At 35.0% G+C, this 17,187-nt stretch overlaps 1 protein-coding gene across 2 annotated transcripts in view; it reads right to left on the minus strand.

The window, feature by feature from the left end:
* The window catches only part of LOC145956858 (naringenin 8-dimethylallyltransferase 2, chloroplastic-like), a 42,512-nt gene extending 27,510 nt beyond the window's left edge, over positions 1 to 15,002 (minus strand). Inside the window, exons 1-2 of one of the 2 annotated variants that reach the window (XM_083072641.1) lie at positions 14,904 to 15,002; positions 13,820 to 13,867 (exon numbers count right to left, since the gene is read on the minus strand). In XM_083072641.1, the coding sequence (XP_082928767.1) occupies positions 13,820 to 13,867; positions 14,904 to 14,955 (100 nt within the window). In that variant the 5' untranslated portion in view covers positions 14,956 to 15,002. The remainder of the gene's footprint in view (positions 1 to 13,819; positions 13,868 to 14,903) is intronic. The other variant, XM_083072639.1, reaches the window with a different exon arrangement.
* Positions 15,003 to 17,187: the final 2,185 nt, after the last annotated feature.

Below are 17,187 nucleotides of genomic sequence, written 5' to 3' on the forward strand. Positions count from 1 at the left end.
GTTTTAATTGATCACAAGAGTCTTAGGTATGTCGCCACCGGCCCGAAACGGGCTTTCGGCATTCGCGAAGGATGGTTGGACTCTTTTATTTGTTTAAAAATATGGATTGCTAGAATGACTTATTCTCAAACTGAGACCTTGTCAAACGAGCAATTTTATTAAAAGGCTCACCAATCCATGTTAATCCCAAGCGGGACCCTCCATGGATTAGCGGTTTTCATAAAAAGGAAGGGTTCATGGAGTCGCCACCAATGTTTTACTCAAAACATTGGAAAAAGAAGTTTAAGGCAATCGATTCAAAAATCGACTTCGGCCATGACAACCAGAGTCGGGTAAGGGAGTTGGTTACGCGTGGGGAAGGTGTTAGCACCCCACAGCGCCCCTTTCGGGTTCCCTATGACAGATTATTTCTAAAAATAATAGTGCGAAATTACTAAATTACCCCTATTTATTCTAAACAATTATAACTTAACTATCTACATGATGACAGTTAAATATACACACAGAAAGCAGTAAAAGGAAGGTCTTAACAAGAAACCTTTGAAGCGTGCTTTTATATTCAAGTAAAACTGGGAAGCTTTTTGGCGTTCCCTCGCTCTACAAGCCCGCTCGCTCCCTCCTAGAAAATTTTAACTATGGAAATCCGGAGGATTTCCCTTCGACTCAGTTCGAGACTCAAGCAAAAAGCTCAGAACTCGAGAACTTTGTCGGATCAACTCTCCGAGTGATTTCTAGGCAGAGCACTGCTCAAAAAAACCCAGAATACTCAAGAAGAGGGTTAAAACTCAGTGTAAAAGTGTAGAATGACGTCCAATTGACGTCATATTTATAGGGATGAGGCGCAATACGGCCTCTGGGGGTCAATACGGTCCGTATTGAAGTTTTGAACTACAATACGGCCGTATTGAATTCAGTACGGCCGTATTGAAGTTCAAAAAACCTCAATACGGCCGTATTGAGTTCAGTGCAGCCGTATTGAAGTTCAGTGCAGCCGTATTGAGTTCAGTGCAGCCGTATTGAAGTTCAGAAACTTCAATACGGCCGTATTGAGTTCAGTGCGGCCGTATTGTAGTTTAAAATGTTCAATACGGCCGTACTGAACTTTTGGGAGGCCGTATTGGGCTTCATTCCCTCCACTTTCTTATTTTGAGCTATTATAAGACCTCTAGACCTACAGAGAATCCTCCTAGGGCCTTCCATGAGTCCTTCTGGCTGACTTTCCTTCAGTCTTCAAGAGTCTTCAAGCTTTATTTCCGACCCGGACAATTTTAGGGGTCTACAAGGTATTTGTTTGATCAAAAAGAGTTGAACATAAGTAGAGAAAGTGATTAAAATTTGTTAAGGATTATGACTTTGTGCCTAGATATCACCTGGGTATAGTCAATGTGATAGTTGATGCCTTAAGTAAAAAATCCTTACATGTGTCATCATTAATTATTAGAGAGATGGATTTGATAACTGATTTTAGGTATATGAGCTTAACTTGTGAAATTACCCTAACAATGTGAGATTGGAATGTTGAAGGCCACTAGTGATTAAATGAGACGATTAGTGAAGGTCTGGAGACTAATCAATTTTTGGTAGATATGCTAGAAGCCATAGAGAAAGGAGAAATGGGTAATTTTAATTTTGGAAAAAATGGAGTGTTAAGGTTTAAAGTTAGGATTCGTGTGCCTAGAAATACTAAGCTTGGGAAGTTAATAGAAAGATCATTGGAGTAAGCTTAGTTTTCACACTAGCTAGTACCATTAACATGTATCATGATCCTTATGAAGATGTTTTGGTAACCTAATATGAAAAATGAGATAAATGAGTTTATGTGTACTAGTGTTGTGTGCCAAAAAGCTAAGGTGGAATACCAAATACTTTCAAGTTTGTACTAAGCCCTGGGGACCAAACTTAGGTTGATTCATCATATCACGCTCAAATAGATAGCCAAATTAAGAGAATCACCCAATCCTTAGAAGACATATTGAGAGCATATGTGTTACATTGAGGGAATAGTTGGAATAGTACCATGCCTTTGGCAGAGCTTGCCTATAATAATGGTTACCATTATAGTATTAGGACGACACGCTATGAAGACCTTTATAGGTGGAGGTGTAGGACACCCTTGTGTTTGTGTAAACCTAGTGAGTACCTTGAGCTAGGGCCTAATGTAGTGCAATAGACTACAAAATAGGTCAAGATAATCTAAGAGAAGATGAAAATTGCTCGAAGTAAGCAGAAAAGTTATATTTATAAGAGAAAAAAGACTCAAACTTCCAAGAAGATCATGTATTCTTGAGAGTCCCTCCATGAACTGGGTTGGTAGAGCCTTAAAATCTAAAAAACTTACACCTTGTTTCATTAGTCCCGATCAAATCTTAAAAGGAGTAGGTGAAGTTGCATATCGAGTTGCTTTGCTTCCAAACCTCTTAAATCTCCATAATGTCTTTCATGTGACTCAACTCTGTAAATATGTCCATGGTTTGCCACATGTGATTGAGTTGGATGATCTTAAGGTAAAAAGGAACTTAACCTTTAAAACCTTACCAATGAGAGTTAAAGATTGAAGGGTTAAACAACTTATATAAAAGGAAATTCTCTTATTTAAGGTTATTTTGGAAGGACCTAATACTGAAAGTGTTACATGGGAGCTTAAGAGCAAGATAAAGGAGTCTTACCTAGAGTTGTTCATTACACGTAAAATTCATAGACAAATTTTGTATAAAGGAGGGAGAGTTATAACATCCATTTTTCAAAAATAAAATAATATAACTAAATAATATATATTTTATTTTATTAGTTGGATTGTTTATATTTAGATAGGCTTATAAATTAAACTAAGGATGGTTTTAATAAAATAAGAGTGTTTATAGATGTCGCAACCCGAAAATTTCCGATCTTGCGACCTATGGTTTAGACATCCTTTTGAAAATCTCATCAAGTAAGGAATGCCCGGATACCAGACTAATCCTTAATCAATGGTTTTTGAAAATAGGTTCTATGGAGTCGCCACCAATGTTTTACTCAAAACATTGGAAAAAGAAAAGATTTTTAAAAGCTCCAATAATGGTCTTGATAACCAGAATTGGGTTCGGGAGTCGGTTACGTATAAGGAAGGTATTAAGCACCCTTACAGCGCCCTAAATCGGTACCCTATGATGAAGTTAATGCGATAAGAAATAATAAATTAGATATTTATCCCCTTTTATTGATAATTATTTACATATTGAAAAATTAAATTATACGATTAACCCTAAAATATCTACATGATTGCGTTTATGATAATAATGTTTATCAAAAATAAGAAACAAAGATAAAAAAATAAAGGAGAGAGAAGAAGATTGATTGAAATACCTCGTATCAAGCTTTGTTAATGGTGATTCTAGGTGCTTTGTGGCATCCTTTCACACTACAATACCTCACAATATCTCAAGAAATACAAGAGAAAGAAAGAGGAAGAAAAAGAGAGAAAAACAGAGAAATTTCGAGCTCTGGACGAAATTTGGAGCCCCCCAAACTGCTGGCCGAGATTCTCTATTTATAGGCATCAGATGTGGGCCGGAACGGCCCGTTCTGGATTCGGAACGGCCCGTTCCGGATCCGAACGTTATGCAGTACATTTGCACCCTAGAACGGCCCGTTCTGAAACCAGAACAGCCCGTTCCAGGGAACCAGAACGACCCGTTCTGATTTCAGAACGGCCGTTCTGGGGTACAGATTTTAAGCCCCCTTGATTGGTTCGGAACGGCCCGTTCTGGTCTAGAATGGCCCGTTCCAACCTATATTTTTTTTTAGGCTTTTTAGAAGCCCAGAACGGCCCGTTCTGATTGAGAACAGCCCGTTCCGGACTTGGGAACGGCCCGTTCCGATTTTGGAACGGCCCGTTCCGGGCCACTAAAAAATTGGTTTGGGCCTTTGGGCCCTCTGATGTCCTATCTTGTTATTTGTATGCCCCCCGGACGAAATTGGGTGTCTACAGCTGCCCCTCTTTACTTGTCCTTTGGAATAGCTGTGTTGCTTTTCCAAAGGCAAGTAAAGACGTAGACATTTCGTCCGGGTCTTCTTCCCGTCTCTGTGTTGGTGCTTCTGCGTTGCTTCCCTTGGACAGATGTATTTGCTCGTATCCTCACCCTTTAGAGCAGTTGAGCATTGATTGCGTACTCAAGGTTGATAAACTATACACCTGATCTTCAGTCTTCAAGTAGGAGCTCCATTGTTTCTATTGTGATAATGTGTGCCTTTATTTGTTGCTTGTTGAAGAAGGAGTATATTATGAGCTCAGCCTCTCCAGGCTGGACTGATATTTAGGGCTTCAGCCGGCCCACAGGTGGGAGCTCGATGGCAATCCCGATTTTGACTTTGAAGAACTCGGCAGTACCCTCATTGTCATTCACTGATTTGAGAGGCTCAACGGCGGCTCTCGATCAAGCTTGGCTGATTTTAAGGCTTCAACCAACCTATGGTGGGAGCTCGGCGGCATCCCGGTTTCAATTTCGAGGAACTCGGCGGTACCCTCGTTGTTGTGGTAGTATTTTCGTAGCCTCTTCAGGCCGTAGTATTTTCGTAGCCTCTACAGGCCGTAGTATTTTCGTAGCCTCTACAGGCCGTAGTATTTTTGTAGCCTCTTCAGGCCGTAGTATTTTCGTAGCCTCTTCAGGCCATAGTATTTTTGTAGCCTCTTCAGGCCGTAGTATTTTCGTAGCCTCTTCAGGCCGTAGTATTTTCGTAGCCTCTTCTGGCCGTAGTATTTTCATAGCCTCTCCAGGCCGTCTGCTGGTGTTGATGATGTGATTGCCCCTTGACGAGGATTGTTGATAAGTGGTGCCCTTGTGTTGGTGGGCAAAGGAGTAGATGGTTGACAGAGATTCTGGTGTTGCCCCTGCCATGTGAGTATTGTGATGCCTCTCCAGGCGAAATGCTGAGTCCTTTTGATTCATTGATCGTTGTGGAATGAAAGACTGCCCCTAAATGGATGGGCAGGAGATGTTTGTTGTGCCCCTGTGTTGGTGGGCAGAGAAGTGGATGGCTGGCGGGGATTCCAGTGTTGCCCCTACCACGTGAGTATTGTGATGCCTCTCCAGGCGCTGCTTGTGATAGATTTTTTTTGAAGTTCATTTTTGTTTAGCTTCGGCTCTTTCATGTTTGAAGCTTTCCTTTTTCTGCTATTTTTATAAATGCTTCGACTTTTTTCAACATGTATGAAGCTTGCCTTTTTCTGTTTTTTTTTATCTTTTGTTGTCATCATTGGTGGAGGGATCACATGATGATGTTATTTGTTGAATCTTTATTGATGAGTGTTATTTTGGAAGCCACTCCTGGCTTTGGTTAGGAAGTCATTCCTGGTCTTGGCATTCTCTTAGATCATCCTTCATTCGGTTGAGGAGTAGGGCGCGATGGCCTCTTCATGCTTATAGGCTTTCTTGTTTGATTGTTGAGCTTTTATGAATGCTTCGGCCTCTTGATTCCTCCAGCAAGTGATGGATAGACACACACAAAGAATGCAAGAATGCAAAAAAAAAAAAAAAAAAAAACATGCAAAGCAGAAGTGGATTGGATTTTTTTCAAATTTCTTTTTTTTTTTTTTTAAATGAACTTATACCCTTTTGTGCACGCTTGTGCCATATGCATGTTATGCAGTGATGCTTCTATGCTAATGCTTAAAATGCAAATCTATTTTTACTTTCAAGAAATTAATTTATGCGCATTGATCAATGACATGGACTGTTAGCCTTTAGCCCTGTCGAATTCAGTGTTGCTTCTTGAACCTGAGGTTTGTGTAGTTCTGCCCTCTTGCTTGTACCGAATATGATATGTTAGCTCTTAGATTAGGTGTACCTAGACTCTGTTCTAGGACACCTCCATCTTCTCCTTGTGAGTTTTCACTGTGCATACTCCGTGTATCTCTCAAATTTATCTTAATGCCATATAGGTCAAGAGGAAAGAGAGGAAGAGGATACATATATATTTTTTTGTAAAAGTTTTGGTAGAAAGGATTTTTTTCAAAAATGGTTTATAGAAGAATGGTTGGCCGAGGTAGGCTAGTGGTTTAGGCTGATGACCAAGCACATTCAAAGTGAGGAAATCATTTTCTGCGTTAGCTTATTATTTCCTTCAAAGTTAAGCGATGACTTGGGATTGCATATTGATTAAATGATCTTCTCGAGCCGCCTTTCAGTTTTCAGCTCGGGATGCTACTTTGTCCTAACTTTTGCCTAGGTTACTTGAGATGTGTTCCCTAGCGGACATTTTCTTTTGATCCTTACTTTTGCCTAGGCTACCCTTTTTGTTTGTGAGTCTCCTAGCGGACCTTGCCCTAATTTTTGTGCAGCCCCCTTAGTGGGTTTCCTGCCAGGCTTTTGTCTTTGCAGCATTTGTGATCATCTTTCATTCATTCATTAAAGGGGGATGCCCCTTGCACTGATTTCATTTGGACTTTTATCCACAAGTCATGCCCAATTCGATTGATCTTTATGTGTTTTTTTTTATTGCGTATTAAGCCATTGTTTCTGACGACGTCCTTATTTCAAATGTACTTGTTCATTTAAGGTTTGATGACGAGGCTTAGAGTAGATAAAAGGGAGAAGAGAAATGAAGTAGAAAAGTGTATGGCATTAAAATATAATTGTCAATTTACACGTGCCCATTTAATGTAGCTTGAGGGCCCGGGCATGCCCCAAGTTCGTGATTCGTACACAAAGGAAAAGAAGGAGGTTGCCCCTTAGAGAGGCTTAGGTCATCTAACTGTAGAGCTAGTCCTTCACTTGCTTGGATGTGGCGCTTCAGAAGATTTTGTGTAGAGGGAGGGCCTTTGGCTTCTTCTCTCATGAAGGTTTTCTCAACCCATATCTTTCCTGAGATGTAGGAAGAGGTAGAAGCGATGATAGAGCTTTCTATGAAATCTCGAGAGGAAAGTTCAAGCTGTCTCTCAATTTTCAGCTCGAACAGACAGTGTTTTTATTTATTTATTTATTTTTATTTTTTTTTGCCTAGAACGCCCTTTGTGGGTTTTCATTCTAGCAGCTTCTTAACAAGCAATGCTTCTCTCTTTGAAATCACCTTTCGAGAAAGCTCTAATCGTTTTGCCTCAGTGTTTGAGAGATTCGTCATCCTCAGGTTCTTACAACTCGTTAGGAGTGGGGGTTCGTCCATCCCTATTCCGCCTAGATTTCACGGTTGCACGACACGGCTTTGTCCTCTTAGGGAATCTTGATGATTTACCCTAAACTCTTTATGCACGGTTTGCTTCCATTACTTCCGACTAACGCACACAGGTTAATTTCCCTTTTTATTCTCATTTATTCTTTTTCAAGGAGGGATATGCTCTAAATGAATGTAATGCAGAATGTATAAAAAGTTGAGAATAATAAATATCAGTCTCATTGATTTATTTATATGTGAATGCTCAAATAGATTTTGACAGTATTAAAGCAAGTGCCCCACTATAGTATTTTTTAAAATCGATTTGGGCTTTTTTTTTTAGAGAACAGGTACTGTCGTATATTAGAGCATTCACTTCTCTTAACTTTCTATACATACTGCAACCTAATCCTCCTTAGCTAATAAAATAAAATGAATGAAATTAATGAGCTAATCTAGAATGCATGTCATCTTTTTTTTGCCTAATCTTTATCATGTTTCTATTATCTAAAAGGGAATGATGCATGGTAAATAAGAGACTTCTTTTATTGATTTTTTTTTTACAAAAAGGAAACTATCTATATGATGTTAATGGAATGCTGACCTAAGAATGTACGAAGGGGTATAAAATTTTTATTATTATTTTTATTATTTTATTATTATCTATTTGCTCATTTTAAAATTCCAATCCACTCTTATTAGAAGAAATAGTACAAACAAATGCACACACACATGCTCAATCAATGTACACCCACGAACGATTGTGTTCAAATCCTTGGTCTGTGATCCCTGTCAAGAAAAGTGTGTGGTATAGGACGGTTCTAATCTCACTGGTCTTTAAGGCCCCCAAGGTGCCCCCATTACAGGGACCCAGTATCTCTATCGCCGTCACCTGGCAAACTCTAAGGTCTGTCACAGTATTTCAGGCTAGAGTAACCGGTTATCACCTTGAGTGTGATTTCCGACAAGGCTCGCAGGCTCTAAGGCCAAACTTGGGCCGGTCGTACGTCAACCACTCCCTATGGTTAATACCCTCATGCCCCCGGGTGTAGGGGGAACTGTTGTGTGCAAAGATTTGTGTACAATTTTATTTCAAATAGGTGCGGAATTTAAATAAGCAAACAGATATCAAAGCCAAACAAAGAAAACAGACAAGGTAAAGGGGAAAAATATTTAAATTATTATTTTTTTTATTTTATTAACTTCATCAATTAAATGGGCCTGACCCTCTTTAAACTTCCCCAGTGGAGTCGCCATCTGTCGCAACCCGAAAATTTCCGATCTTGCGACCTATGGTTTAGACATCCTTTTGAAAATCTCATCAAGTAAGGAATGCCCGGATACCAGATTAATCCTTAATCAATGGTTTTTGAAAATAGGTTCTATGGAGTCGCCACCAATGTTTTACTCAAAACTTGGAAAAAGAAAAGATTTTTAAAAGCTCCAATAATGGTCTTGATAACCAGAATTGGGTTCGGGAGTCGGTTACGTGTAAGGAAGGTATTAAGCACCCTTACAGCGCCTTAAATCGGTACCCTATGATGAAGTTAATGCGATAAGAAATAATGAATTAGATATTTATCCCCTTTTATTGATAATTATTTACATATTGAAAAATTAAATTATACGATTAACCCTAAAATATCTACATGATTGCGTTTATGATAATAATGTTTATCAAAAATAAGAAACAAAGATAAAAAAATAAAGGAGAGAGAAGAAGATTGATTGAAATACCTCGTATCAAGCTTTGTTAATGGTGATTCTAGGTGCTTTGTGGCATCCTTTCACACTACAATACCTCACAATATCTCAAGAAATACAAGAGAAAGAAAGAGGAAGAAAAAGAGAGAAAAACAGAGAAATTTCGAGCTCTGGACGAAATTTGGAGCCCCCCAAACTGCTGGCCGAGATTCTCTATTTATAGACATCAGATGTGGGCCGGAACAGCCCGTTCTGGATTCGGAACGGCCCGTTCTGGATTCGGAACGGCCTGTTCCGGATCCGAACGTTATGCAGTACATTTGCACCCTAGAACGGCCCGTTCTGAAACCAGAACGGCCCGTTCCAGGGAACCAGAACGGCCCGTTCTGATTTCAGAACGGCCGTTCTGGGGTACAGATTTTAAGCCCCCTTGATTGGTTCGGAACAGCCCGTTCTGGTCTAGAACGGCCCGTTCCAACCTATATATATTTTTTTAGGCTTTTTAGAAGCCCAGAACGGCCCGTTCTGATTGAGAACGGCCCGTTCCGGACTTGGGAACGGCCCGTTCCGGGCCACTAAAAAATTGGTTTGGGCCTTTGGGCCCTCTGATGTCCTATCTTGTTATTTGTATGCCCCCGGACGAAATTGGGTGTCTACAATAGAAAGATAATAAAATATTTGGGTTGGTTGGATTGTGGTAGTATAAAGTTAAGTTTGAGTTTGGATTTTAAAGCCTAAATCAACACTTAGTATTTTAAGAGACTAAAATTGAGGGATCAAAATATTACACTTTAGGACTTATGTGTTTTTGCTTCCTAAATCTTGAGAGGAACTGTAGAGGAGAACTTGACTAAAGAACTTGAGGAGCAACTTTTGGATTCTTAAGATCACGCCCTATAGATTTAAACATCACCATCTAAGGTAAGAGGGAGAATGAAAATTATCTCATGTATGGGCATATGTTAAGAATTTTGGATAGTACACGGTGATCCTTAAGCTTTTTTAGGTTTTTATATGACTAAAGAGATTCTAAGCACCCCAAAATTTTTTGAAAACAAGATCTTCATGCTTAATTGTATAATTTCATAAATTGGTTTGTTGATTGAGATAAACTTAAATTATTTGTCTTCTTAGGGTTCTTAAGTGTTAATCTAGTACACTTTGTGAAATTCATAGTGTTAGAGTAAGAATTGGAGAAAAGAATTTGTCTTTTCAAAATTGAGTTTGCACTTTTAGAGCTCTATTTTTTATCGCACAATTATGCTTAGGAGGTACCAAGGTTGTGTTGGGGGTGACCATGACCATGCTTAATTTAAGCATGGTTATGCTAAAGGAGTATGCTTATGCTAAATGGAGCAAGCTTGTGTAGTTTCTAAAATTTTTTAACATAGCCATCCTAAGTTTAACCATGGTTTTGCTCAATTTTAATTGTTGAAATAGCTTTTGAGGTCTTCATAATAATTGTAGTCTTGAATATGAGTTTTCTAATAGAGTTGGAAGTACTCAAAAAGGAGGTTTAAAACTCAAGATATAATCAAATTAGTGAGCCAAGGTTAAGTTATCAAATTTAGACTTAAATGATGGTTAATCCAACACTTGAGATCAAAATAAAAGTTGTAGATAATTATCTTAACTTATAAAATTAAAATCAAATTTCAAATTTACATGAATTATCTATTTAAAATAAAACATCTAAATTGATTCTCTAGCCTTTTTCTTTGTTTAGATGAAATGGTTAGCAAAATTTCTTTTGTTTGGGGAATTTGTTACCCTAAGGTGAAGAAACCTCAAATTCACCCAATGAAATTATTTAACTAAGCGATTTTTGACCTAAAGTATGACATCTTACTTGTGCTATAAAAGGAGAAAGATTCAGACCTCAAAGGCATATCACTCTACACTTTAACTCTTTCTTTCTCTCTCTCTATCTCTCTCTCTCATTCTGGGATTGAAGCTTGGTGCTAGGAGGGAACTGATACCCATCATTTCTAGTCTTGAAGAGTGGAAGTTAAATCAAGTGATGAGATCATTTTGTAACCTTGAGTTGGCACTCTTTAGTATGAGTAACAAACTTTCTTATTTCTTGGGATCAAATGTAATCAACCTTCATATGTATTTCTCTTGATCAATACATTTATGCTTAGCCTTTATTTAGTTTTCATTAGTGATTCTCTTATGCACTTAATGCTTGTCTCATCTTGATTGTCTGTATCATAATCTATGATCTTTGATTGATTGGAAGAAGGTCTTTAGATCAATAACTAAATTGAATCACCTAATGAATTGCTAGGAATATAGTTCAACTCATTAGTCATATAACTTAATGAAATTCATGCAACTTTTCTTCATTAGTCATGCAAGGGATAGATGATCTATGAAGATGCTTAGAACTAAATATCAAGGAATCGGTGATTAGAAATATATATCAATTAAATTTTTGGAATAAATATGAGCAAAGCATGTGTCTTAGATTAAGGAGTACATTAAATCTTGGTTGGTAAGGTTTTATCTCAACCGTCTAAATAAATTGAATTAAGTCCAATTTTAATACTTGTTGCATCTTATTTAGTTTGAATTATAAATTATAAAAAAAAATTTGTGTCATATGTCAATAGAAATGTGGATAGTAATTTATGCTTAATTGGTTTTGAATCTAAAATTTGGTCAATCTATGCCAAGTTCCCGTGGAGATGAGTCATACTCACTACTAATTATAAATTAATATTGATATGATTATAAATTAATATTGATATATTTGGCAAAGGATCAACAAGTCTCAAGTGTTGTTGTTGGGGACTTGTGTCCAAATATCTATCATTTTCATGTTCATAGCTTATTAAGTTTTACTTTTTGTCTTTGTATAGTTCTTTAGTATTTATTATCTTGTGCTGATTTGTGTATTCTAGTTTACATAATTCATGTTTATACGAGTTAAGGTTCTAGCTGAAGACTCGGTTTACGACCTAGAGATAAAAAGAACAACTAGGAGAAATAATAATATAACAAGAAAAAGGAAACAACATGAAAAACGAAGAAAGTAACCAAATGATTCATTTAACCTTGCTTCTTCCTAGTTGAGAGTGGATTGAAATCATCACCCATTGTGGTGATCTAGTTTGTGTACTTAGGACAATCTCATAGTTGCAAGTGTTTTATGTGAAGAGAATGACACTACATATATACAGAGTTAAGAGCACAAGTCCACATAAGTATTTTTGAATTGTTGTTGCTTGTGTATTGCTATGATGGTTGTGAGTGTTTAAATCTACCTTACTTTCTCTATATGTGCTTTTAACATGTATGAGACATTCTAACTCCTCTGTTTTTTGTGTAAGTTCTTGATTTGGACTAAATGTCATTTCAGGTGTAAATTAGGTACATGAGTTTAAATCTAATAGAGAAAAAGTTTAAACTTTCACTTTTATTTTATGAGATTGCTTTGATTAGATTGCAATAGTAGAAAATTAGATTAATATCATGAATATAAAATCGGTTACTAGAAAGCTAGATTTTCAATTTTATATCTAACACGGTGACAAAATTAAAATTAAAGCAAATACTTTCTAAATCGGCTGTGATATAACCGATTTAGAAGATACTATTAAAATTGATAAAGGAAACCCGATTTTAATATAAATCAGGTATACTAATACCCAATTTTAAAATTGTTTTCTAAATCAGAACTAATATATTAAGAAGGGGATTTAAAATTGGTAGATTTCCACGTTCTTTGTCTCTTCCATCCTCCACGGATCAAGATATCATAGTTTCTTCACCAACCCCATCTCACTCCCATTTTTTCAAGTATCGCAGACATTAAGGATGTTAGAGATGCTTTGGTGGCCTTCGCAACGATGATAAGGACGAGTTTCATCATGAGTTGCTTCATTTCATTAAAAAAAAATTATGTGACTTTTAAATTATGGTGTGTGTGGCAAGGTTTGGTGAAAAAAAAAATGCGTTCGATTGCGCCACCGCAGATTGCTTCGATGGGTTTATGTTGTCTTTTAACATTTTAAAATTGATTATATCCCAATTTTAAATAGTCACTCCTACAACATCGAATATTTTAAAATTGATTTCGCAAGCGATTTTTTTTAAAAAAAATAACTGATTATTAAAGCTTATTTTAGACTGACATTGTAATAGGATTAGCTATTTTGATCTATATGTCTGGTTATATACTTATATTATTGTTTAAGTTTTAGAAGTGGGAACTTTTGTAAAAGTTTTTGCCTATTTATATTTTTTTTATTATTATTAAAGTTTCCTTTATTTCATAATAATTAAATTTAACTATTTTTATTTAGTATAACTATAATTAATATTTTATAAAAACTACATTTGGGGGCTAAGGTTGTAACAAAAACAGTTAGCAAATTATAAAAATCACCCCCTCCCCATAAAAAAAAAATTGAACAAATTTATCTGACTTATTTAAAGTTATGCTTATGAGTAGGAGAGTTTATAATTCTGATTACTTTAAATAGAAATATCATACAAGTTTTGAAAAAAAAAATCTATACATATAATGACTTGTAGATAATATACGTGATATTTTTAATTATTTTTATTATGTTTATTGTGCATCTTACAATTTATTTAATATTTTGAAGAGAACCAAAAAAAATAAAATCCAAATTGCATTAAATTATATTGGATTGGACCATATTTAAATTTTAAACTAAATTGATTGGAAGATAATTAAAAAGTTAAATAATTTAAATCAGTAATATTATCTAATCTATAACCACTTATGTATGTGAAAAAGTAAAAAACAAATCAAAAACAAATTACATGTGTAAAATTTCCTTTTTGGCTCATTGGCTGTCTACTCCTTATAGAAAAACTGATAGAGCAAGAGCCCTTCTATTTCACATTCTTAAAAAAACTGAAGGATTCTTAAAGGTACTGGTGAACAAAATCAACATAATGAAACATTGCAATAAATTTTTTGTCCAAAGAGATGGAAATAAATAAATAAACATACTTGTATAGTAACTGTTGGCGCATTTTTTAGTCCTCCCATAACTTCCAACTGCAAATAATGTCTCTTCACGTTAGTCGCAGCAAATTTCTTTTCAGAAAATGAACAAACATCTTAAATCACTAGTAGAAAATAAGCATATTACGTCACCCCTTTTACGTCGGAAATATGAAAATCCGACGTAAAAAAAATGCGGTGGCATTTTTGTAATTTTTGCGAACTTTTTTACGTCGCACCTGGTAAGGTCCGACGTAAAAAGTCCAATCTACGTCGCACCTGGGAAGGTCTGACGTAAAAAGTCCAATTTACGTCGCACCCTACCAGGTCCGACGTAAAAAAGACGCAAATTTGAATAAGAGAGCGCGAGGCACACCGCGCGCATTCACTTTTCATCACTTTTCATTTTTTTCTCTGTAAACCCTCTCCCTCTTCTTTGTTACTGAATCGTTTTCTTGTTTTTTGCAGAGGGATGAACTCTTTGTTACTCATTTGCACATTGTTGCTGCTCCTCAGGTATGAAACAAGGTTTCGTTAGCACTTTTCTACTTAGCATTGCTACTCTGGTTATCTATTTTATTCGATTTTTTGGTTGTTTTATTTGTGTAGGTAGTGGACGTTTTTGTTGTTGTTATTCTACGAAGCAGAATGGCTTGTTCTGCAAGCAGAACGGCTGTTCTCCAAGCAGAACGGGCCGTTCTCCAAGCAGAACGGGCCGTTCTCCAAGCAGAACGGGCCGTTCTCCAAGCAGAACGGGCCGTTCTCCAAGCAGAACGGGCCGTTCTCCAAGCAGAACGGGCCGTTCTCCAAGCAGAACGGGCCGTTCTCCAAGCAGAACGGGCCGTTCTGCCTGCGTTCTTAAGTTTTTTTTTTTTTTGTTTTTTTACGACTTTTTTACGTCGGGTTTCGTAATTTCCGACGTAAATTTACGTCGGATTTGAAGCCCCGACGTAAAATTTACGTCTCCCGCTTCTACGTCGGTACGTTTTCTGACGTAAAAAGCCTAAAATATCCGACGTAGTACACCTCTTTTGTACTAGTGAATTTTCAGAAATATTACACAAAAAATGGAACAAGTTTCATGGCTTACCAGCAGGAACAGAAAAGGATACAGGGAAAGACCCAAGATGCAAAGAAGCCATTAACTTTTCAAAGAGCTTTTGTCGTTCAGTTTCATCAAAACACAAACTCTCCTTCTTATGAACTAATTAAGAGAGTTTGATCCTATCAATTAAAGGTTGAAATCGCATTTTTAATTAATTTTTTAATTTGTTTCAAAGTCTAGATTGTCGTGGGTGACGTCACAGTTCGCAATTATTTGATTAATTAAATATTCGATAATACAACTTGTTTACTAATGTATACTACTATAACACCTACAACAATTCAACTTAATTAAGTAGCATAACTTATATATGCAATTTTTTTTTATAAAAATAAATTTCTACAATCCCTATCCAACTACTACTAAATAGATAAATCATATATATATATATATATATATGAAGAGAGTTCAAACGACACCGATGTAATTTTTATTAAGTGTTACAATGCTTAATAATTTTATATTAAATGTGAATTTTGAAAATTCAACTGTTAGATTGAAAGTTCATATCTCTTAGATCATATATGTCAAATTTAGTTAAAATTGAACAACAACTTGAAAGTAATCAAAGTATTCATATTTTAATATATTTTAAAATGTATATATTACGTCAATTTCCATTTTTCACTTTTTCACCTTTTTAAATTGGACTAATTTTAAAGGAATGAAAAGTTTTTTTTAACCATTTTTTCAAATAGAAAACAACTTTTAAAATCAGAGAAAAAAAATGTAACTCTACATGAGATTGCTTTAATTTTTAATATAATAATTTTTTTATAATATTATAATTAATTAAAAATATTTATCGACTTTATTGATAATTAATAGTTGTTAGAAAATATAATTGATCACTTTTAACATAATTAATCTTACTTAGAAAGACAATTTAATATTACTTAGACCAATGAATTTATAATATAATATTTTGTGCGTAATGATTTTTAAATATCGATTAAATTGTTTAAAAATATAAACTAATAGAAAATATTACTACTAAAAAAATTAAAGTTGGTGAAGAATATATATATATATATATATATAATTTAAAATAATCCGTTACTAAAATTTAGCAATCCCATGAGCAGCGAGGTAAAGTCATTTTTCGTCATTAATTAATTTATTAATTTTTTGTACTAAAAGAGAGAAATACTCATCGTGAATATATTCATATAAGGCCTCTTATGATTTCCTCTTCAATTTGTTTCACTTTATTATTTAAGCGACCTCGCTATTCTAAAAAATAATAACAGTACCAGATAAACCTCCATTAACTTTAATTATATGATTAGCTTTTTTGCATATTTGTGTGAACTACATGAATAATAATCAGGATATTTGTATTTAGTCAAATATTGAATTAGTCGCATCTTACGTACTTAATTACATATCAATCAACCATCCTAACTCAACATACATGATTAGAATCGGATCCAAATTTTTGTTTTCTATAATATAAATTTTTGTTTTCTATGATATAAATTTGATATTATTAAATTTTCACTAATCACTAAATAAACGATAGGATTTGATTCGAGGATCCTCAAGATATCATTACCTAGTCATGAAAATATTATTCTCTGTATCATTTTACGCATCATATAAAAATTACATGTGAATAATGTTCAGAAATATTGCGTATCGTTCACAAACTATTAACATAGTATATTTCTCTTTCAAAGAACTATTGTCAACACAGGCAACCAAACATGTAGATCATGCTTATGAACTATTGCCAAGAGTATTTAATTGTAAGGCTTATTTTGTGACACTTGTAAACAAAAGAAAAAAAAAACAAAAAAGCATAGACTTGAATCACAAGGCTATTTTTAATTCTTACGCAAAATTATTGAATATTTTTATATTTTCCAAATGTAGTAACATTATAATTAATTTATTAAAAATGTAGTAACATTTTTTAAATTAAAAAAAAAAACATCTTTCTACATCAATTATTATTTTAACAGATATAAAATATAATTTATATATCGATTAAAGAAGAATTGATACAGAAACTTGTTTTTTTAAATTGGTATAAAGTATAAACATCAGAAGTAACGACTAATCAAGGACCGTGAATATATACAAGGTTAGTACTTTTCTTTTAACATAGTCTATTTTGTATTAGTACAAAGTATTCACTACCAGAAATAATAATTAATTACCATCAGAGATTGTGAGAGTATATAATATGGATATTCCCCTTTCAACGCATTCTCTTCCATATTCATGATATTAATATAAAGTATTTATCATTAGAAGTAGTGACTAA

The sequence above is a fragment of the Cajanus cajan genome, chromosome 4 (genome assembly GCF_000230855.2).
Source record: "Cajanus cajan strain Asha chromosome 4, NIPB_CcT2T_4, whole genome shotgun sequence".
Classification (NCBI taxonomy): Eukaryota; Viridiplantae; Streptophyta; class Magnoliopsida; order Fabales; family Fabaceae; genus Cajanus; species Cajanus cajan.